The sequence below is a fragment of the Prionailurus viverrinus genome, chromosome C1, assembly GCF_022837055.1.
Source record: "Prionailurus viverrinus isolate Anna chromosome C1, UM_Priviv_1.0, whole genome shotgun sequence".
NCBI lineage: Eukaryota > Metazoa > Chordata > Mammalia > Carnivora > Felidae > Prionailurus > Prionailurus viverrinus.
In genome coordinates, this window is record NC_062568.1 from 168,969,539 (window position 1) to 168,993,596 (window position 24,058).

The following is a 24,058-nucleotide window of genomic DNA, read 5'->3' on the forward strand; positions in this document are numbered from 1 at the left end:
AACAGTGGTGAAATGGGGAGTCAGTTTCAAGATGAGATGACACTTCCCAGCCCAGGCTGTTTGTAGCCTGGGGTCACCCTGACACTGTACCCGGGAATGTCCAGCCTCATGTCTGCCACACCCCAGGATGCCCTCTTCTTAGCCAGGTGGAACTGCCCACTCTTCTAGATAAACATCATACCCTTTCCTCATCGCAGGTTCACTTCATTGTGGGTTCTTTCTCACCTCTATCTGCTTATCCTTCAGGGCCTGATCAAATGTCACTTCTTTCGGGAAGTCTTCCTTGATTGCCTCAGGGGCTTATGCCTACTTTCTGCAAGTTTGCATTATTTTCACCTGCATATCTGCACCTCTGACAAATTGTTTTGCATAGATTAGTAAAGGAATAGTCCTGATTTACTTTAATGTTCTTATTAGTGATAAGGGGTTTTTATACATGACATCATTAAATGATGTATATGTTCATGGACGAAATTCAAAAGATCTTTTTTTGAACTTGGAGTTTTAGTTTTTTGGTCGGGGTGTGCAGTTACTGCACCTATCCACACCTGCATTCGGGTGACAAGTAACATGGCATGAGTGATGTGTCCCTTGGCTACGACTGTGTACTCTTCGGCAAGCCTTTTCCCTTTCTGATTTCCTCCCTACAATAAGCGTTTGGTAACAGCTGATGCTGAGGCTTCTTCCAGCTGAAAAAATGCTATGGGTCTAGGTCATATCTAAAATGTGATCTCCTAGGAACATTTGTATTTAAAAAAAAATTTTTTTTAACGTTTATTTATTTTTGAGACAGAGAGAGACAGAGCATGAATGGGGGAGGGTCAGAGAGAGGGAGACACAGAATCTGAAACAGGCTTCAGGCTCTGAGCTGTCAGCACAGAGCCCGATGCAGGACTCGAACTCACGGACTGCGAGATCATGATGTGAGCCGAAGTTAGCCGCTTAACTGACTGAGCCACCCAGGCGCCCCGGAACATTTGTATTTTAAAGGGGTCACTTGACTAGAGTCGTGGTGGGACTTCACTGGAGGATGAAATAGCAGAGGTCCGAAGGCAAAGATTTGCAGAATTTTCTACGGAGTGACCAGGTAAAGAGCCTTTATTCAGCTTCCTTTGACTATCATCACTCAACTCGGTGTGAACATACTGACCCTTGATTGAGACACGGCCAAGGAAAAGACATGGGGGAAACTCAAATGCCTGCTGCTAAGTGAGAGAAGCCAGTCTGAAAAGTCTACGTGCAGTTTGACAACTGTATGACATTCTGGAAAAGGTACGATTACCGAGGTGGTAGAAAGATCAGTGGTTGCCAGAGGGTAGGAAATCGGGGGAGGCACAACTAGGCAGAGCACAGAGGATTTTTAGGGCAGTGGAACTATTCTGTATGATGTAGTAATGGCTGGTACATGACATTATGCATTTGTCAAAACCTGTAGAATGTACAACACGGTGCGTTCGTGTAAATTGTGGACTTCAGTTAACAATATGCCGGTATGTACGAAATGGGTCACCCTAGTGCAAGATGCTAATCATAGGGAAAATTGTGTGTGGAGGGGAGGGGAGTGTGGGAACTCTCTGTACTTCCTGCTCAGTTTTTCTTGAAACCTAAAACTGCTTAGAAAGTCTGTTAATTAAAAAAAATTAACCATGCATCTCCCTAATCACAGCTCACATGTATGCAACACTTAGTACCTACTAGGTGCTGTTCTGGGCACTTTGCATATGTTAACTCTTTATGAGAATTCTCACATCAAGCTTGTGAACTAAGTACTATTATTCTTCTTTTGTGGGTGAGGAAACTGAGGCACAGTAAGGTTAGGGGAACTTGCGCTGGGTCACGTAGCTAGTAATTGGCAGGGCTTACTTTGACCCCAGGCAGTCTGGCTCCAGAGTTCAGACCATGCTGTACTACATGCTTCTGTCTCAGGTATCCTCAGGTATCTGCTCAGGTATCCCTCCTCCAGGAAGCCTTCCAGACTTGCCACAGGCTGGGATAGGTGACTCTCTCTTGTGCCCTTGTTACACTCTGGCCTTGACTCTGTTTGTTGAATGTGTATTAAGAAATTGCCAAAGAAGGGTTTGGCCTGTGTTTGGTCAAATCTCAGAGAAACTGTGGACTTTCACTAAACTGTCCACAAAAAGGCATCCAGGTGAGTGACCTTGTTCTCCTGGTCACCACCTCTTCCCTCTCAGATGTCCTGAGGTTTCCCTCTTGATCACCTCATCTCCATCATGGCTTGGTGTCAGTGTCGAGATCATCAGTGAAGTTTCCTATGTCTACTCTTGTTGTTGAAAATAAACATAATGTTGGTCAAACTCCTATCCCTCAACTCTTCTCTTGCTCTTTATGTTTCCTCAAAACTTCATCTGCAGAGGGGCACCTGGATGGCTCAGTCGGTTGGGCGTCCGACTTCGGCTCAGGTCACGATCTCACGGGCCGTGAGTTCGAGCCCCGCGTCGGGCTCTGGGCTGATGGCCCAGAGCCTGGAGCCTGCTTCCGATTCTGTGTCTCCCTCTCTCTCTGCCCCTCCCCCGTTCATGCTTTGTCTCTCTCTGTCTCAAAAATAAATAAACGTTAAAAAAAAAAAACAAAACTTCATCTGCAGAAATTCTCAGTACTGGGACAGAGTTTAATCCAAAGCAGAAGATGAGGACTCAATTAGGGGCAAACAGAGGTCACTTATGGTGCGCCTCACTCTCCTGAAGGTCACTTCTCTTGCCAGAAAAGATACAGAAGAGGAGTAGAGGAATGCGGCTGTCCCTTGCCATTTCTGAAACACTATGTCACCAGCGTCACTCAGGAGACCACCTTCATCTCCCTAATTCACAATGATTCTTCCTTCCCAGGACTCAGACCCTGGAGACACAAGTGGGTGTGGCCTCAGTTCCCCTCCCTGACAAGTGGGACCCTGGAAGGCGTTGGCTCCCCTGGGACTCTGAAAGCTGGGTTGGAACCGGGGTCTCACCGAGGACTGTTGGTTTCCAAGTATGGAGCCAAAGAACGTCTGGAAATTGTGTGCACCCTAGCCAGCTGGAAGGGAGGGATGAGGGCAGCCTTCCCCTCCATCAGCTGGCTGTGCATCAGCCTGGGCTTACCTCTTTCACGCCTCATTCCCCGCAGCCCAGTTATAGTCCTCTCCTTGTGGGTCCCTTGTTTCCTGCTGCCACCTCCTTAGGTTAACTCAGCCTTCTGCTCAGTCCCGGCTGAAAAGGCAGTTTCTCCAAAGACCCTCTTCAAATATCTCTTACAGGTTGGACTGCCTGTTGTATCCTCACAGGGTCCTGAAGGTCCCCTGGCACAACCCTCACTCATCCCGCTTCGTTGTGATAAAAGTCACGGTCTGACTTTCTAGTTAGTCAATAAACTGCGTGCAGGGAGAGAATGGCGCTGTTTTATTTGCTATTTCATCCCTCACCACAGTGCCTGGGTTAGGGGATGTGCTCATTAAGTGTTTGTCACATACATGAATGACCCCTAAAGCACCTGTGTAAAGTGGGAGCGTGAAGAGATGGCCCCGGATCCAAAGTCACCATCAGCAGGGCAGCAGAAGTAGTCTGGGCGTTAAACATTCGGCACCCCATCGATGGTATGTTTAATAAATGAAAGAACATTGATTTCACTGTGCTCGGAGGTGGTCCCTCCCACCCCAGATTAAGTAAGTCTTCATGAGAGCAGAGCATTTCTCCCCCAAGAATCAGAATGGCCTGTGCTAATAGATTTTGGGGGGAGCTTTGGATCATAGATTAAAACAAATGAGTCTCCCCCTTCCACACCACTTCCTTGAGGATGCACTGAATCACAATGAATGGTCAATTGAAGCTGCCAGTAGGCCCCTTAGAAAGTGGGTTTTCAGAGACTCATATTACGTAGGATTCATATTAAGCATCTCTGTCTCAGCCCAGTGAAAGGCCTGAAGTGTCCTTGGAATTGCAGCGACCTTTCCCCATCAATGACAACATTGTTCTGTGGGCCTGATGGCTTAATTCATAGGAAATGCAACACACTCCTCCTCCTCACTGCCCACCACATCTGGGATGGGGGTCCCAGGTGCCTGGGAGCGTGGAGCTCCAGGCACCGAAATGTTACATTTCCCTGGCACAGCCCTGCTCCCCCTTCCCCACCCCGGGCATCAGGGGCTCCTGATAGTTTTCCACATCTCTCCACAATCTTCTCAATGGTCTTAGCTGGGAATGAGGAGGCGGGGACACGGGTCCTAGCTGCCTTGCAGGTCTTAAACCTGTCATCAGCTGAGCTCCTCGGGTCCAACAGGGTGAAGCTGCTGACCAGAAAACCTCCTAAGAACTTAGGCAATAGGACAGGATCTAAGCCCAAACAGACCACTTTCATTTAGGGAAGGCCCAGTGGAACCAACGGGGCTGTTGACATATTTGTTTCAAAATCCCCTCTATAACCTTCCGAGTTTGTTACGTTACTGCCTGCAGCTTACCGATGAGGGGGCTGTGGCTCAGAGCACACAGTGGTTCAATGCCCTGCTGGAATGCAAGTTCAATTAAGAGGCCTGTCAGACTTCAAAAGGCTGGGTGGGGGGTGGTCGCATCTGTCGAACACTTAGTGGTGTTACACAGCATATTAGGGCTTCTACATTCTGTTTCTTCCACTTGCCTCCTTGCAGCCTGGCAGAAAGTGCAGTGAAGACAGAGCGTGCTAATTCTTTTCCAGTCGTGAGGCAAACTTCTCAGCACTTTGGCAGTCAGAATCGCGAGGGTGAGCCACTGGGTGGGGCAGATGAAGGGTCTCTAGGCTGGTGAGAGGACGGTCTAGGCTGGCCGGGAAGGGGCTGAGGTTGGTCTGTGAAAGCAGGGATGGGTCTTATTCATGGTGAAGCTCTCATACCAGGGTCATGACTGGCACTCAGAAGGTGTCTGTTGAATAGGTGTGTGAATGCTAGCAGGTGACCGATGGACAGTCACGTCAAATTCCCGGAGGGTCCAGTGGGGCCATAGGGCAGTGGTTGTGTGAACGAGCTGCCAGAGCTGAGAGGCTGCCAGAAGGGTAGTGGACTTTAAGAGTCTCAGAGGGCTGCAGTGCCTGGGGCGCCCAGTCCGTTAAGCGTCCGACTCTCGGTTTCGCCCAGTTCATTCATGATCTTGAGGTTCCTGAGTTCGAACCCCGTGTCTGGCTCCACACTGCAGGTGCAGAGCCTGCTTGGGATTCTGTCTCCTGCTCTCTCTCTGCCCTTCCCCTGCTTGGGCGGTCTCTCTCTAAAAAATAAATAAACTTAAAAAGTCTCAGAGGGGGAGCCATTGGAACGATGACAGGGCCACTATGGGCCACCACTGGGTATCTCCACAAGCTTGTGTCAATGGCCACTGGCATTGAGGAATAAGAGGCCAATGAGGTCAGAGTGTGGGCCAATTCCTGCTCGTTTCCTGGGTATTTCACACTATTCTGGGTGGTTGTGACACGTAGGGATTGGACAGATGCAAGTCTCCGATCACTTTGAAGGGTTGGGTGTCTGCCTTCTCCAAAGCGCTACATCCAAGGGGAAGAAAATGCTGTAAACATCTCTGTACCCAGATCCACTTTGCCCTTGAACCCTGGGTATTACCTGCAGTGTATCAGGAAGCTCAGATGTGGGCTGTGGTGCCTCTCACTGTGGTTTTCTGTGGATTTGGTCAGTGAAGATGGAGCTGATCTGTGAATACGTTTTCTTTTTTATTCAGGCACTGCCTTTACCCAATCAGCCCTGGCTTCCTGCAGCAGAGGTCTGGGCTGTAATAGAGCCCGTCTTATTTTATTTTTTATTAAGTTCATGAACTTTGGAGGAAGGAACTCGGAAAAAAAGGTCTCATTACCTCAGGAATGAAGGCTCATGCTTTTTTTTTTTTTTTAATGCCAGGCGTGGCGTGGCCTTGCTTGTTATAGCCACAAATAATTCAGGGGTGGAAAATTGCAGCAGAGTGGCGAGGAGAAAACAGGGTAGCTTTTTTGATATGAAGCAGGTGGGGTGGGGAAGTAGAGGTCAGTGGAGGGTCAACCTAAGATGGCAAGATCCTGAGTCAGGCTTGCTTTCAACTATGACTACCCATTTGTATGGACTGACTCTCTCTGAGGATAGGCTCTACCATAGACCCTTCCAGAAGCCCAGAGACTGGGAAGAGCATGGACTCAGAATGCATTTGGTTTCAGATTGCAAGTTGGCTACTCACTATACACGGCACGACCTTTTTCATGTTTCCAGACTTGAGTTTTGGTTTCCAAATCTGTACAAGGTAGAAACGTATCTATCTTGCAGGAAGGTGGAGGGGATTGGATGGGAGAGTGTAGGTAAAGTGTCAGTTACTGGGTCCATAAAGAGAAATGTGCTACAAGGTTGTCGACCCCACAAGTCACATGTTTTAACGGACTCTATCTTGGAGTTATCCAGGGCAGTGGTTCATATGATTTAATTGTTAACTGACCAGAAGGCTGATCTCTATGCGGGAGTCAGCCTCCTCTGCAGATTGGTGGGAGGGGCCCTGAACTTCAGCACCCAGGCTCGCCCAGTGTTTGCCAGACGTCTCTGATAATGAGAATCTCGTGGGGGTACTTCTTAACCATCGCTGGTTCCTGGCTTCATCTCAGACCCATTGGATAAGAACCTCCAGGAGGCCCGGGAAGCTGTGTTTTTAATATGAGCCCCAGACAATTCTTATCAGAGAATTTTGGGAAACACCATTAATCCTAGCTATAACACGGATTGATTGGTGATAGCCAGCTGATTTTTTTTTCTCTTTAAGAGTAAAATAAAAATTTACTGCAAAGATGATGTCTAAGATCCAGACTTATTTTTACAGAAGGCATCCTTCCATTGATATTTGGGGGAAGAGGGTATCATCATGCTTTCAGGAGAAAGATGCCGTTTCCTTCCTCCCCTGCGTTAGCCGTCACTTTCCTCTCTGCTTGAAATTCTCTCCTCACTTCTTACACCTGGAAAACTCTGCTCCTTCCTCAAGAGTCAGTTCGGCCAATCATGCCCCCTGAAAACCTTCTGTGACTCTCCCAGCCGAGTCAGGTACTTCTTCCTCCGTGTTCCTTTTGTGCCTTTGTCAAATGTCTAAACTAAGGTAAATCACACCGTATTGTATGTTTGCTTTCCTGTTTCTTCTCATGCCAGTTAATGTGTATAAGGGCCAAGAGAGTGGGTTCTGGAACCACAGTGCCTAGGTTTATTTTTAGTTTTTAAAAAAGTTTATTTACTTTGAGAGACTGAGAGCATGAGTGGGGGACGGACAGAGAGAGATGGGGACAGAGGATCTGAAGCAGGCTCTGTGCTGAAGCACAGACAGCACAGAGCCTGATGTGGGGCTTGAACTCATGAACCATGAGATCATGACCTGAGCCAAAGTCAGATGCTTAACCGACTGAGCCCCCCAGGTGCTCCAAAAATAGTGTTTTAAATTGTTTAACTGTAAGGAATCTGGATTAGTCCTCAGATATCGCCTGTGTGTGATTTTGCAAAGCATGATATAATCCTGTGTGTAAAAAGCTTTGGCTTCAGACATACCTGGTTCAAAGCATGCCTCTCCCACTTATCCCTGGAAGGCTTTGAGCAAGTTAACTTAGCTTCTTTGAGCTTCAGTTTCCTGTGTGTAAAACAAAAAATCAGCACTCTTTTTTAAAGTTTTATTTATTTTGAGAGAGAAAAAGAGAGTATGTATGCAAGTGGGTGAGGGGCAGAGAGAGAGAGAGACAGAGAGAGAAAGAATCCTAAGCAGGCTTTGCACCGTCAGCTTGGAGCCTGATGCAGGGCTCGTACTCACGATCCGTGAGATCATGACCTGAGCTGAAATCAGGAGTCAGGTGCTTAACCAACTGAGCCACCCAGGCATCCCAGAGAATTAACATTCTTTTCCTTTCCTTTTATTCTCCCAAAGTTAAAGGGGATGATTAAAAACTAGACAACAGAATAAAGATTTTAGAGTAATCTTCATAGGCCAGAGCACTGGGCTAATACTATTAAAGTAAAATTTTACAGTGATAAATGTCAAGTCCAGAACTTAAGTTTATATATAACATAGAAATACTGGTTTGAGGAGAATTAGTTTGGCAGCAGCCCATGTCAGAAACACCAGAAAAAATTGTAGGAAATCAAGTTCAATCAGCTCCTACAGGGTAGTGGGACACTAAAAAATGTGCTTTTTACTTTGGCATCATAACTAGGTTGGCAAAATTATTTTAGCTATGTAATATCAAGTGTTATCAGAAACCCTTATGCACTGCTGGTGGGAGCATAGATTTGTGTAGTCCTTCTGGAGATAATTTGGCACTACTTGGGCACATTAAATTCATATGTGACCATGACTCATGAGTCCCACTCTTGGTTTGTGGCAAATTCTAGGGAGGGATATTACAAAAAAAAAAAAAATGAATGCCTATGGGGAGGGATAATAGGATGATTCGGGGACCACACATGTGTCACAAAAGCAATGGTTGAAGACCATGGGGATATTCCGGCTGGGGAAGAACAGGGAGGAGGGGAGGGGGACCCATCATCTTGGTTTGCCGGGAACTTTACCAATGTTAGCTCTAAAAGTCCTATATCCTAGGGAACCCTTGAGTCCTGGACAAACCAGGGTAGTCGGTCACCCTGGGGAGACATCATTGCTTTCTTCAACTAACTAAAGAGATTTTCCAGGGAAAGATAGGAGGTAAACTGATTTTACGTACCTTCAGAGGGCAGATTTTAGAACACTGGGAAGAACAGAGTGAGAGGAAGGAGAATTTTGGCTCCGTACCTGGAGGACTTTCTAACAACCAGCTCATGAGTTCCTGCTGGGTACATAATCGCATTAAGTCTTCACAGCTGCATTGAACTTAGGCATCAAAATAACTTTCCCAAGGTCAGACAGGTAAGAGTTTGAGTACAGGACTGACTCCAAAAAGCCCAGGCTCTTAACTCATACCTTTTAAAATAATCTTGATCGTTCTTTCTACTCCAAGAGGATGAAATTCAGTGCGAGATTGTGTGTTACGGGCTAACAATGCTTAGAAGTTCAGACGTGAGGCATTTCAGTGAAAGCTGGTCTAACTAGGCAGGCACTAATCGTGACTTGATTTCGAAACACTTGATTCCCCTAAGGAGTTGAGCAGGGACATCATCCTGAGAGGCAGGAACTCTCAATGACACTAGATAAGGGAAGAGCTCTGCAGAGATTTACAATGTGCTAACTACAGTAATCCAGCTCAGACCCTCCCATCGGTGAGCCTTAAAAAGCAGGTGCCATTCTCTTTCTAGATGCAGGTTGGATAACCAGGATCAGCATAACTGGGCTTGTAATGATAAGAGTAGCTGCCAGGTTTCGGGTACATCTACTACGTGCTAAGCACGGTGCAAAGTGCTTAACCACGCCTATCCAGAACCTATCACGAGAATATGGCAGTCACTCATATATCTGATAAACGTAGGATCTCCATCCCCGGAGATCCTACACAACTCTTTGTGGCGGGCCCTATTATTATGTCCACTGCATGGATGAGGACACTGCGCCTCAAAAAAGAAATTGTATTGCCGTGGTCATACTCTATTTTTATCTCCTACTGTAGTAAAGATAGTAAGTTACAGAGTGTGGGGATATGCCTGCGTTTTAACAGAACTGTCACACCAGATCACATACATTATTGTTGTTTAATTGGTTAGGCCCAAGTTTTGCATATTTTAATACCACTAATCATTACATGTCTCCTAGTTTTCAATCCATTGTTTCTGCCAGTGGAGGTATTCTCAAGTGTTGTTGTTATTTTTTTTTTACCTTAATTACATGCATTCATTTTTGGATAGAGATATTTTTAAACTTGATTGTGTTGTCTGCCGTGGTTTCCCAAATCTTGTCTGGTGACAACAAAGATTATCTGGAGCTCTTCTTAACAGTAGTGATTTCTAGGTCAGCCTCTTGACCTTCTGCTTCAGAATCTGCGATAGCATCTATCACATTATATAGTATAATGAGCTATTTACTGTGCAGTGACCTTCTCAAGGGGAAGAACAAAGTAAGTGCTCAACGATTTTCCATTGAATGGATGAATGTATTTAATAAGTTTATCTTATGAATCTTTATCAAGTAATTTCTACACTTGTCAAACAGGAAAGGCAAAGAAATGAGGACAGCACTCTCCCTCCGGACAAATCTTGAAACATTCATTAATACGTGAATTTGATCAGGTGTAAATTTGTCTAAATGGCATGATCTTCCAGCTAATGTTTTTCTCTTTTCACGTGGACATTATATAAGATTTGCCAAATGCTCGAATGGCAGAGAATTTGTCAGGATTTATGATTTGAAATGCTATTTATATCCCAGTGATCACTTCTTCATTTTTCAAATGCTCCTAAATTTGGTAGTGATCAGTTGCACATCAGCCTGTCCCTGGTTTTTTAAATTCACCTTCAGTTGCTTTTTGAGAAACGAACACTTCTATCCATTTCGTGTCTTATGGCTTTTCTCTAATTCTCTGATATTTTAAAAATTCCTGAAAATGTTTCCAGTATTTCAACTTGAGGACATACTTCACTTGAATAGGCTAGTGGAGTAACTCAGACTTGCGGGTAAAGAGCTTATTCATTAATTCATTCAGTTAGTTGTATTGAGTGTGTTTGAGTATCTGTAATGTGTCCAGTTTGTGCAAGATACCTGGAATACAACAGAGTGAGATACAGTTCACACAGATGAGGCAGAGAAAACAAAATGTAATGGTTGATTATATTAGGATGGAGGTAAGGTCAGGCTGCTTATAAGAGAACAGAGGAGGGACTTTCTACATCAGCCTAGAGTCAGAGGAACCTTCCCCACACAGCTGATCCTTGGGCTGTGGCTCAGTAGATGAGCGGGATCTGGTCAGGCAGAGACGTGGGAGAAGAGCCAAAACGCAGAAGCAGAACATTTGCTGATCATGGACACAGGGAGGAACAAGGGGGCAACTGGGAAACAGAGTTCCCAGGAAATCTTGGGCCTTTCTCCTGAAGACCCTGAGTGGGATCTCTTTGGCAGAAGGATCATTCAGTGACCATTTGTCTGTTCTCTACTTGAACTCTAGTGGTGGGCAATTCTAGGTTCATGAGGCAATGAACTACCCACCACTGACGGTATGGCAGCATGGGATAAGGAATTGTATGGAAACAGTATGGCGGAATGGGATAAGGAATTGTATGGAAACAGTATGGCGGCATGGCATAAGGAATTGTATGGAAACAATATTGCTCTAGCCAGTGAGCTAGCTGATTCAAGCAGACTCTTGTGGGGCTGATGGGAGAGAATGAGAAATTTTATAATTGGACTCAGAGGAAGCCCGTGTTCGTTTAAGTCTTATTATAAGCACATGCCTTGTACAATCACGCTAGTTAGTGCCGTGTGCTCCTTATCCCTCTCACAAAGCTGTCTAGAAAGCTAGGATTTACATTTATCCATGGCTGCGCTGTCTGCAATCAAGAAGCTTTGCTTTCGACTCCTGCAGAAGTTTCCATTTAAGTAAAAATAGAATTGAAATCAAATGCCGCATTGGAAGCTGCCCTGTATTCCTTTGCGTTTAGTAATCAGTCCTTCTCATTATTTAAACCTCAGAAATCAGAGCCTCTGAAACTGAGGAGTATAGCTGTCTGCCATCCATTTGTCTATTGGCTTTACTTATTCCTCAGCTCCCCTGAGTCCTACATGGCTGCTTAATAATAAGGTCCAGACAAGTGAATGTCTCTCAAGGTGTGGGCTTGAAAAATGTGCATAAGAATCACTGGAAAATTTCGTAAAAATGAAGATTCCCCAGAACCCACACAGACTCTCTGCATCAGAAGTTGTGGGTTAATGCCCAGGTGTCAACATTTTAAACAGTCTCTGGTTGATTCTTCTGAACATTCACATATTAAGTGCATCTACTCTGAGCACTGTGTATATGCCAGTGCTGGGGTTCATACTTCAGTAAGACGCAGCTCTTGCTCCCAAGCCACAGTCTGGCGGGTGACAAATGAGTACACCCGTTTGATTCAAACCAGGTTGTGCAGGGAGGGAGCACACACATTAGTGGTTAACAAGCGTTGATGCCTTGCTTGGCGTGGTGGTGGGTGGTACAACGGGGTAGTTTTTGCTGTTCATAAAAAAAAAAAAAAATCAAAGTTTGTAAATGATTTTTAACAACATGTGTATTAAGTCTGATTTAAGATTTTCCTATGTTATTTGAAAGTACTTTTATTACAAAAGCTTTCAAACATAACACCGACATGGTGAGGTTATGCTACCTACTACTACTCTAACGTAACATAGTTTAATAAACTCCAATATCTTATCTATCTATCTATCTATCTATCTATCTATCTAGGTATATCTATATCTCAGGATTTTGCCTGTCTTGCTTCACCATCTCCTCCCACCCAAACCCTAGTCAAGTGTTGTTTCTTTGAATCCCAGATCTCATATGTCATTTCATTTATGAATAGTTGAGGATACATCTTTTAGGAATATGGACATTTTCTCAGCTAACCATAAGGTTATCATCATACCTAAAAGAATTCACTCTGATGCCTTGGTGTCATACTCCAATTTCTCCATTTATCTCAAGAATGGGATGTTACTGTTTTTGTTTAAATCAGGATCAAAATAAGATCGACACCTGTTGCCGTTGGTTGTGTTTCTTGAACCTCTTGTCTTCAATCTAGAAGAGCCTCTCCACTCCCCGTTTCTCTGACCCCTCCCTTTTTATACCATTTTCTTATTGAAGAACCAGGTCTTACAGAAAGTCCCACATTCTGCATGTGTCTATATTTGCTTCATCATGGTGTCATTTAGTTGATTTCTCCTTCTGTTTACAGTAAAACTAGAAGTTAGTTCTAACGCCTTGATGGAATTCAAGCCCAAGTTTTCTTGCAAGAGTATTTCACGGTTGGTGCCACCTGCTTCGTGCTTCACATAAGAAGTCGAATGAAGTCTGAACACTGTTAATGATGCTAATTTGGTCTAGGGTTTCAGATGGTGATACCCTGCTACCTCCATTCTAAAATGTCCCTTTGACCTTTTGTCTAATGGTTTCATCTACAGATAATCTTTGCCTGAATGAATTATCTCATTAGGAGTTGAAGAGTGGCAATTCTTAAAATTCCATCATCCTTTCACATTTATGGGCTGGAATTACTCTGTAAGGACCCATTATGCTCACAAATTGTGAATATCTGATTATCCTGAAACATTTTTCTTTGAAAAAAGGTAGGATAAGTGTTTCTTCTTTCTTTCTTTCTTTCTTTCTTTCTTTCTTTCTTTCTTTCTTTCTTTAATTGCTGGATTTCAGTTACAAGCTGGTGCCTAGTGACCGCTAAGGGTGAACATGGAGGATGTTGAAGTTATTTATTCATTTTCCTGTTGATATCATAATGAACACACGGGTTTTTTTTTTTAATGTTTGTTTATTTTTGAGACAGAGAGAGACAGAGCATGAACGGGGGAGGAGCAGAGAGAGAGAGGGAGACACAGAATCCGAAGCAGGCTCCAGGCTCCGAGCTGTCAGCACAGAGCCCGACACGGGCTCGAACTCATGGACCATGAGATCGTGACCCGAGCTGAAGTCAGACGCTTATCCGACTGAGCCACCCAGGGGCCCCGAACACGTGGGTTTTTAAATGCAGTGTGTTTCAGTACATTGCAGCCAACTTTTTTTGGCCACCAGTCCTTTTATCAAACCATCAGTGGTCCTTGATAGCTTTCATACCTTCTGGTACAAGAAGCCCCTGGAAATTTTTTGCTCCGGGTCTTAAATATCATCCATTTCTTGGAGGAATCCCTGTTTGTTTAGGAGGGGACTGATGTTTATAAGCCACAATTTGGGTGCCAGGGATGCTCACTGCTGTGAGGTTGTGTTTGCTTCTAGCCCCTTTTAGTGGACATAACTGGACAATATTTACCTTGAGAAAAATCGCAGGATTAAGCTAATCATTTCCAATCCAAATGTACTGTTTTAGAGTTTAACCTTATTGGATTGATACTCGTATCTTTTTTCTCACATACTCAAATTCTCGGTTCCTGATACAATTAGCCCAAATGTTTACCTGCTATATCCATAACATATTCTGTTGTGGTAGGAAACCATGCTTCTTATGACTTTATTCTTCTTAAGTTTATTAAGACTTATTTTCTCTTTTGGCTCTCATTTGCTTGCATTCCAATATACTTTGTTGGGTGTGAGTAAAAAGGGTAGAGTTTCAGCTGATACAATGCTGGCTAACATTTGCTGGTGCTTATATGGTGGGAAAATTTAACCCTTAGGCCAACCCTATGAGGACTCAGTTTCTCCTTTGCTGACTAACTCTAGGCCATTTTGTTCTCTATGCTATGCTGTTGAAAATTGTAGGCTCTAATAAATATTTTGGATCTGCTTATGGTTACTCATTCAGCAAATCAGTCACTCTGGAGCATAATCTGATTCATACGTAGGGTAAACAGGAAAGTAAGTCTATTTTGGTTGTGATTTTTAGGAAACCAGAGTATTCCTGTTTGGCCATAAGCTTTGTTTTTTTGGAAACAAGCATGCGTTCCAGCACAAAAATATTTTCATGCCCTACCAGTCCCCTTCAGTTAAGGCTGGATGGTATAGCAGAAACTGCATGAAGGATTTGGGATCTCTGCAGTGTGGTTTTCACACAACAGAAGCTGGTGGAGCCTGTTGGAGGTGTTGGCCCAGAGGAGTGCACTGGGGCTGGAGGATCCAAGTTATAGAGGGAGAGCATTTCCTCAAAGCAACTTGAGGCAGCATAGTGATATGCTTAAGTGGGCCTGTCTGGGGTAGCCAAAATCTTAGCCAAGAAAGAAGAGAGAAGTATTAAGTCATCTTGCGAGGCCAAGGCAGCAAGGACAGCACTGAGAAAATAAGAGGTGAAGTCAGCAGAAGTTCAGAAGCAGGATAGAATCAGGTGCAAGTGATGGTTAAGGAGGACAAATCTGACTTGAGGTGGTAGATGAAAGAAGGAAGTATGCCAAGGCTCATTTTATATGGTGCTTAGTCCGGATTTCCAAGGAGACCGTGGAGGTTGAAAGCCTTGCTATTTAAAAAGTGGTCCACAAACCCCCATCTCGGCTCAGACATCCTGGATCAGAATCTCCTTCGTAACCAGACTGGCAAGTAGATTGACCAACGTATTAGAATCTGAGGAGCACAGGTATAAGGGACTTGGCCAATGGCAGCTGTGTGACTTGGGGAAGTCCGTTTCCTTTGCTGGGTCTCCGATTGCTGGTTTCTAAAACGGACAGGTCACATTGAAGTTTTTAAAGCATCTTTTAAAAAATTGGAATCTTACTCGTGGTCTGTGCTATGGATGCCACTTCCCCCCCTGCCCAAGGGTGGAGCACTGCATGGGGTGTTCTGAGGCTACTGTGGTGACCGAGCTCTGTGAACTGTCTGGGCTCACAGGGCCTGGGCTTGCTTGGACCACACGGAGCCACCTTTCCACTGAGATAGTTGAAAGGCTTCCTGATTAGCTCTTCAGGGGCCAAGCGATACCACTCAGGTGTGGGAAACTGGCTCCCCATGGGGTCAACCTTGATCAATGGGGCGGGGAGACCAGGAGGAACAAGGCAGACACTATGTCTTCTCCTCCTTCTGAGGAGTGCCGAATGGCAGTGTCTGCTTGAAAACCTTCTAGAAAGTCCTATCCACTGAAGGAATGAACATGCCTTTGCAGGATGAACGTCTCTTTGCCACTCCTCACAAAGAGTGAGGAGTCTACACATTACATTAGTTTCCGTATTTCTTTTTTTTAATTAAAAAGTTTTTAATGTTTATTTTTGAGAGAGAGAGGGAGAGAGAGAGCAAGCAGAAGAGGAACACAGAGAGAGGGAGACACAGGATCTGAAGCAGGCCCCAGGCTCTGTGCTGTCAGCACAGAGTCTGACACGGTGCTTGAACTCACAAACTGTGCGATCGTGACCTGAGCTGAAGTTGGACGCTTTACCGACTGAGCCACCCAGACACCCCTATGTGTTTTTTTCCGCTCACTTCGGTGTTGCTTCTTCACCTTGGTCTCACTTAGGTTACAACTCCAACGCAAGGCAACGCTTCAGACTGCTTTCTAGAGGATAAAGACTATGTTGAATGTCAAGTACGTCATACTGTTTAATTTGGGAAAGTACTGTCCCCCTATTCCATGGAATATAGACAAATGACATGTGTCCAACACCACGTAATTGGGAGATGCCAGAACTGGATCTTTATCCTATGTTCATTGGCTCCAAATCCATGTATTTCTTTATTCAGGGAAATAACCGAGATTTATGGAACATCGGTTAACATGCCAGTTTTCCCACTGAATCGTCACAACCATCCTGGGTGGTAGGGATCATTGTCCTCAATGTACAGAGGAGGAAACCAAGGCTCAGAAAGTTGTCGGATTTGCTCGAGATCACATAGCAAGTGATAGAACTTCAACTTGGTCTGAGTTCTACTTCATTACATAGAAATTAAATAATTCCTGGGGCGCCTGGGTGGCTCAGTTGGTTAAGCGGCCGACTTCGGCTCAGGTCACGATCTCACGGTCCGTGAGTTCGAGCCCCCGTCGGGCTCTGTGCTGACAGCTCAGAGCCTGGAGCCTGTTTCAGATTCTGTGTCTCCCTCTCTCTGACCCTCCCCCGTTCATGCTCTGTCTCTCTCTGTCTCAAAAATAAATAAACGTTAAAAAAAAATTTTTTTTTAAAAATAATTCCTGATGTCATTGCACCTGTGTACGAGCTCTGCCTCCATATCACTGTGACTTGCTCTCGGCCAAAGCTGATTAAATAATATGAAAATCACTGTGAAAGAGATTGTTGTGTACAAACATCTTAAAGAAAAGCGTCGAGGTAATTTTTTTTTAACTTGCACTCTTTTCTATTTTAGTTGAAGTGTAGTTGGCATACAAGAGCATATTAATTTCAGGTGTGCAACATAGCGATTCCACAATTATATATGCTGTAAGACGCTCACCATGGTAAGTGAGCGTGTACTTACTGTCTGTCTCTGTACAAAGTTATTGCAACATGACTGGAAGTAATATGACTGGATGTTACTACAATGTAACTGGAAGTTTGTACCTCTTAATCTTCAGAGTAGGTTTTGAACAAACCTCTCTCATGGCTATTACTGTCATTTTGCCAACACGTTTCCTACGGAGCTCTTTTATGGTGGCGCAGGCTCAAATGGGATCTTCTCCTCCTATGCTTAAGAAGATGAACACTGGAATTCTCAAAATACGATAGCTCAGATCCGTGGAACGAATTTTGATGTGGTGACTTCACATCATCACCCATCTATTTTGCGTGGCTTTCCCTATCCACCCCAGCCCCAGATCTCTTCCGTGTGGATGGTGCAGAATTATGCCAACAGTCACTGGTTTTTCCTCTTTGTCTCTTCTTTGATGGCCTATCATTTGTGGAGGAAAAAAATACAGGAGGGAAAAATCCCCACCCCAGCTGGAGTGCTTTGAAAAGCTGGAGGTTTTGAAGTCTGGCCTGGGCTGGAAGAAAAACAAGAGGAAAATTTCCTTGAAATGTGAAAATGACCTTGAAATGGATCCAAAATACTTCATTGGGGCAAAGCCTTCTACCATGATGGATCTGTGGAATAATTCCTCACAGCCAATAGCTACAAGATGAGACTAAAGCCACGGCAGATCACACGAGGCCAGGCTGATGGTTCCCTCACTGGCTGGACCACAAACTCCCCTTCTACATGGAGTCAGACAAATTGCTCTGTATGCAGGTCAATGGAGACCAGCACGGCTGCCTTTCTGGTCCCCTGTACCAGGCCTCGTTGCCTGCGTGTTGCACCAGCCCCCCATTTGCTATCCCTGCCTCCGGGATGGCTTGTTAAATCTGAACCGTGTCATAAGATCCATTGACTTTCCTTCAGGATAAAGGCGGGGCAATGCTGTCCTAACCTGTGCTTTACAGGAGAGGAGGAGGGCATACTTGTGGCCATCCATAGTGACGCCATGGCTTTCTGAACAGGATGCAGGTGCCTTTGTAAGGCTGATCCCTAAGGCGGGAAGTTCCTCTCTTTTCAGATACATTTGACCAACTCCTCCTTTATTTGAGGTGGCTCAGAGGTAACCTTTACTGGAAAGCCTTCCTGAATCCCCACCGGCCCACCCCACATGTATATCATGTAGGGTTGATCACGCTACTCTCATTCGATCCATATGCCGACTCTGCGGGATTAGGTACTATTTTGATTCCCATGTTACAAAGGGGGAAACACCAAGGAACAAAGGAGCTTGATAACTTGCTCAAGATCCCACACACAGTAAATGGTAGAGCGGGACTTTGAATTGCCACAGTTGGGCTGCAGACACCGTGTTCTTAACCGTGGCCTCTGTGAAGCCAGTTTTAGATCTGCGTCTTTGACCCTGGGTAGTTGCAGCCCTTTCTTAACTGCTTTCCCTGTTTTGTCTTAGCCGCACATTACTGTTAGAGCAACCTGCCTCAAAACAACACTACCTTTGAGAGCCTCTGCCAATACCTAAGACTGAATGCACTCCAGGCTCCCCGCTAGAAGCAGGGGCTCCATTTCTCTTGCCCCACCTTCACCTCCCGGCACTGCCTGAGGGATGTGATCTTCCCAAAAGATCTTTGGAATGTAAATGACTTTTTCACCTCCCTGGATGCTCTGGGTTCTCTTCTGGAATCAAGCTGAGCCATCAGGAGTGCAGTGGAAGCATCCTCAGGGTATCTTGTGCAAAATCACGCGGGGTTATGTCTTCATTGCCTTTGAGGCAGAGACACTGGGTGGGATGAACTGTGTCCCCTTTCAGTTCCTGTGTCGAAGTCCTAACCTCCAGAACTTCAGAACGTAGCTGTCTTTGGAGATAGGGCCTTGAAGGAGATAATCCAGGTGAAATGAGGTCCTACAGGTAGGCTATAATCCATTATGACTGCTGTCCTGATAAGAAGAGATTAGGACCCAGATACACACAGAGGGAGGACCATGTGAAGTCGCAGCCAGGAGGCTGTCTACAGAAGCCCAGGAGAGAGGGCTCAGAAAAAACAATCCTGCCGACACCTTGATCTCTGACTTCCAGCCTCCAGAATAAGGCCGTGACGAGAATATTCTGTGAGAGAATAAGTGTCCGTCGTTCAAGCCCCCCCCCCCCCCCCCCCCCCGGTCTCTGGTGCTTTGTGATGGTGGCCCGAGCAGACTGGTCCACACAGCCCTGCGAATATTGTGCGCTTCCTCACGTAGCGCCTCCTGTGTGAAGCCAGAGGGAGGAGTTCTTTCAGAAGTTCTGTTCTGGGAAAGTAATTATGAATTGGTTCTCCTTTTTTGCTTTGGCTGCCAGGAAACTGGACGTCAAACTTGAAACTCGACCATAGTGGCCATGTGAGACTTTACGGTGTGGGTTTTTGTGTTTTTTCCCTATGTTAATCAGTGATTCTTGTGTTTTCTTCTCACTCTCACTATTCATCCATATTTCCCCCTGTCCCTGGAAATAATTGAAGTTAAAAATAAAGTGGCTGGAATTGTAGAAGTTGATGCTTTGGGTCATTATTATAATGATAGTTAACGTTGTATCATTGCTGTGTATGAGGTGCTGCTCTCTGTTCTTTGTATTATCTCATTTATTATTTTTTTTAATTTTTAATGTTTATTTTTTGAGAGAGAGAGAGAGCGAGAGCACGTGAGCAAGTGGGGCAGGGGCAGAGAGAGAGGGAGACACAGGATCCGAAGCAGGCTCCGGGCTCCCAGCTGTCGGTGCAGAGCCCGACACAGGGCTCGAACTCACGAACCGTGAGATCATGACCTGAGCCGAAGTCGGACGCTTAACCGATTGAGCCCCCCAGGCGCCCCTGTATTGTCTCATAGAATTTTCACACAAACCTCATGCGGTAGATGCTGTCACCCCTCCTCACAGATGAGGAAACAGGCACAAGAAGATTAATTACTTGCCCAGTTTGTATAGCGAGTAAGTGGCTATGCCAGGCTTTGAAGGTGGCCCGGTCTAACTTAGGGCTTGAAGCATTTAGCTAAGGGGAATGGGCATAATCTAGGCAGCTTTGGGCTGCCTGTCTTTGCTTGTAGGGGAAGTGAGATGTGGCGTAGCTACGAGGTCGTTAAGGCCTACCTGTAGGAGCGGCTAGAGAAGCTGATGGATCTGAGTGAGGCACAGGGCCCTCGGAGGCTCTGGAAGACTCTCTGATGTCTCACTGGGCTCTGGATATGGGGACACTCGTGAGCACAGTGAGGGGAGTTCCCGTAGCTTGAGGAACTTCGTCATATGTAGCCCACTCTCCCCTACACCTCTAAGCCTCAGCCAGGCCAATTATTTGCAGTTCCAGAGACCTGCCAACTCACACACCCACTCCTCCCCACTCTTCTTTCACCCCCAGAATCCAGTTCGTTCGGGGAGGGGGCGGGGCGGAAAATCACAAGTTCCTGCCTCCAGGAGTGCTTTCTCAGGTTAGGTGCCCTTCCGTCACTCCCCAAACTTGCAGTTTGCTGTGTTTTTCTTTCCTGTAGTGCTGGGCACTCTTGTAAAGTGGCCTGTTTATTACTCTGTTTTCTCTTCTAGGCTCTGAGATCCTTGAGGGCAGGGACTGTGTTTTATTCATGATTTATATGCTGCACTCGGGTTTGGCCCAATGCGGCGGCTTAGGAAGGGTTTGTTGAATGAATGATTTTATGAATGTGAGATTGGATTCCTTGGGTTTTATTTGTGCCTGCGAAGTCTTTCTCCGTGAAGATTTATCAGGCGGAGAAACTAATCTCTTTTGTACATCTGCACTGGTATTCACGTTACTGGACGGTGTTATTTTACTGTGTGTGGTCTTATGTAGGCTGTGTTGCAGAATGAAAAAAAATATAAAGAAACAAGCAGGCAAATAAACAAATACATGCAACTCAGATTTGCATGATGCCTGCTGGTTGACCAGATTTTTTTATACAGATGGTGTCGGTGGTTACAGCACCCTCGTTTTATAGATGAGGGAAGAGAGAATGCCTTTGCTCAGGGTCGTTCAGCCCACGAGGGGGTTCGGGATGGGCTCCAAGCCAGAACAGGGGCTTTGGATCAGACAAGCCCTGGGCATAAAGCCCACTTTGATCACTTGTGAGCCTCACTGAAATTTAATTTCCTCATTTCTAAAATGGCCATAATAATAGAAGCAAGGGTAGTTGTGCACATCAAGTGAGCTAAGTACAAAGGCCCCCATAAATGCCTGGTGAATAAATTAATACACAACCTGACTCCGTAGAAAGTTCTGCAACAAACAGCAGGCTGTAAGGAAACACTGGAATTCCTTGTGTGTTCTGACCACGCTCATTCTCCCCCCTGACTTTTGCTCGTTCGCTTCCCTCTAGACCTTGCTGCAGCTAAGGTCCTTAGCTCTTGCCACGTGGACTTTATTTCATGATTCTTGGCCTCGCTCGGGACTCCCGCTCTCCCCCAAGCTTGCTCTCCAAGAGTCCTTTCGCTGAGTTGGAAACTTCTTTCTCTTCTTGCACAACGTCTCTGATTCCGCAGCTGTGACGCCCCACCTGGCAGGGAGCTCTGCTGTGGAGACAGAGCTGGCTTGGGGGCCTCAGCCAGGAACACAGAGACCTCACTGCCTTGGCCTGGCAGGGCACACCTTCTCCGTTTCTAGTCCGTGCACAAGAGAGGGCCTGCATCATTCCAAAGCCAACATTTTTCAGGCGTTGGACAATTTGATGGTGGAGTTCATTCCCCCCCCCTCCCATCTGGCCTGGCTTATTGTGATCTGTCGAGTGGGGCCAGAAGGACTGCCAGATTGGGTAATTTTCTCAGAAAAGAGCTATAAAGATGAGAGTTTCAGATGTGCTTTCAGCATGAATCATACGTTGCAGGCACCAGGGCCAAAGTGAAGCACATGTCCACCGATGGGGGCCAGGCAAAACAAGGCCCAGGTTAGGTGTGCCATCCTTGGGGCTTCGCATGTCAGAGGAGAGTTGTGCACCTGTGATTTTGGGGGGGCTTATGTTAGGTATTTCCCCTAACCCTTTAGATGGAATTCATAGTAGTGTTTATTCAACCAGGAGTTATTAAGCTTTGAACTGATAGATGTGGTCCCTGCAGCCTAGCTGGGAAGATAGACATGTACAGTGACCATTGGTGTGCTGAGGGAAGGTGCGGGAAAGGCCCTCGATCCAGGCTTGGTAGAGGCGGTGGGGAAGCGGGTGACAGGTGTCAGGGAAACCTTGCCAGCGGGACTTATCATGCAGCCAGGGTCTAAGGGATGAGTGTAAATTAATTCGTTGCAGAAGGGAGATAAAGAGCAATCCAGGAGGAGGATATAATCTGTGCTGAAGGCTGGAGGCGAGAGAGGGCGACTTGTTTGGGGAACAAGTGTAATTTCTCTGTGCGACTGGGATATAGGTGATGGCGGGGTGGGGACGAGTGAGAGATGAGGGCTCTCACTCCCTACTTCCCCCTCCTCCCTGTACCCCAGCTCATATCCAGGTAAGGTTTGCATGAGCACAATGTGCCTCAGACTTCGTGTCGAGTCAGAAATTCCTTACTATCGTAGATTGCTCAAGTTCTGGGGGGACTTTGAAAGCCCCCCATTCAAGCCCATGTTGCTCGGTTCTGTCACTCATCCTCTGTTCACGCCTCTGTTTACCCTGGTGGTCCGAGCCCATTTATTCCTTCCTCATTCACGGTGCAACTCTTGAGCACTGATGTGACTTCGAATGACATTTTAAGAAATCTGAACGTTAACCTCAAGTCCGTCAAACGACATCAGATGTCTAAAGGAAGGACAGAGTCCGTTGAGAGGAATAAGTTGTTCATATGAGAGAAAATGGACTGGAGATGGGTAGCTCAGGGGCAAAGAAACTATCTGGAGAGCAATGCCAATAGCCCAAGGTAGAGAAGATGACCATATGAACAAGAGCATTGAGCAGAGGATGAGCAGGAAGGAGGATTCTGGACAGATTTCTAAAGAGTGGTGTATGATAACCTTATCAGACCCACTCGCTGCTTGCTTCTTCATTAATCAGGGTAGTGGCTCCGCTCCTTGGCCACACATTAGAATCTCCTAGAGGAAAAACAGGCCCAGGCTTTATTTCAGGTGGAATGAATTAAAATTATTGAGGGTAGGGCCCTAGTTTCCAGATGATTCTACTGTATTGCCACCACTAAAAATGATCATCCTAGGGAGAGTCCTCCAGGCCTTGGCTCTTTGGACTGGGAGCCATGTGACTTCTCGGAAGTCAAACAGGAAGAAGTGCACTGTTATATGGACAAATAGGTTGAGTATGTTGATAGATACCTAGACAGAGTTGTCTGTACTTAGAATTGTTATATAATTTATCATCCAGACTGGGACACATTTAACTGGATATAACACTGGTCTGCAAGTGCAGACTGGGATTGCGACGCTAAACAAAGACAAATGGCAGCTCCGTCTACATTCTGTCATGAGCTCCACTCCTCCACTTCTCTCTAGAATGTTCCCCCAAACAAGCTTTCACTCCATCACTCATAGAGACCACCTACATGTCCATCTACAGATGAATGGAGAAAGATGTGATATATCTATTAAATATACATGTTTATACAGCATGGAATATTATTCAGCCACGAGAAAGAATGAAATTCTGCCGTTTGTGGCAACACGGATGGGCTTTGATGGCATTATGCTAAGTGGCTGCCAGGGCCTGGGGATGGGGGAAATGGGGAGATGGTGGTGAAAGCGTCCAAAGTTTCAGGTACAGGATGAGAAAGTTCTGGGGATCCAGTGTACATCCCAGCAACTGTAGTTAACAGTACCGTATCAGATATGTGAAAGTCGCTGAGAGGGTAGATCTCCGATGTTCTCCCGATACACAAAAGTAATTATGGGAGGTGATGGAGGTGTTAAGTGATCCGATCATGGCAATCCTTCTCGATAGGTAATGTGTACCAAATCATCCTGTTGTACACCGTAAACTTACACGATGTTATATGACAATTACATCTCAATAAAACTGGAAAAAAAACTCCCTTCTATCTAGTTGGTCAGGCCAAAAATCATACTGCCTTCTCTGTATGTCCTCTACTTCCACATTTAGCTTGCCTGCAAGGGCTTTCGAAACACCTCCAGAATTTGTTCACCTCTTACCC

At 45.6% G+C, this 24,058-nt stretch overlaps 1 protein-coding gene across 1 annotated transcript in view; it reads left to right on the top strand.

The window, feature by feature from the left end:
• Positions 1-24,058, top strand: part of LOC125171752 (basic proline-rich protein-like) — a 118,271-nt gene that overhangs the window by 12,326 nt on the left and 81,887 nt on the right. Inside the window, 2 exon segments of the mRNA XM_047868881.1 lie at positions 16,517-16,521; positions 19,082-19,104. Coding sequence (XP_047724837.1) covers positions 16,517-16,521; positions 19,082-19,104 — 28 coding nt within the window.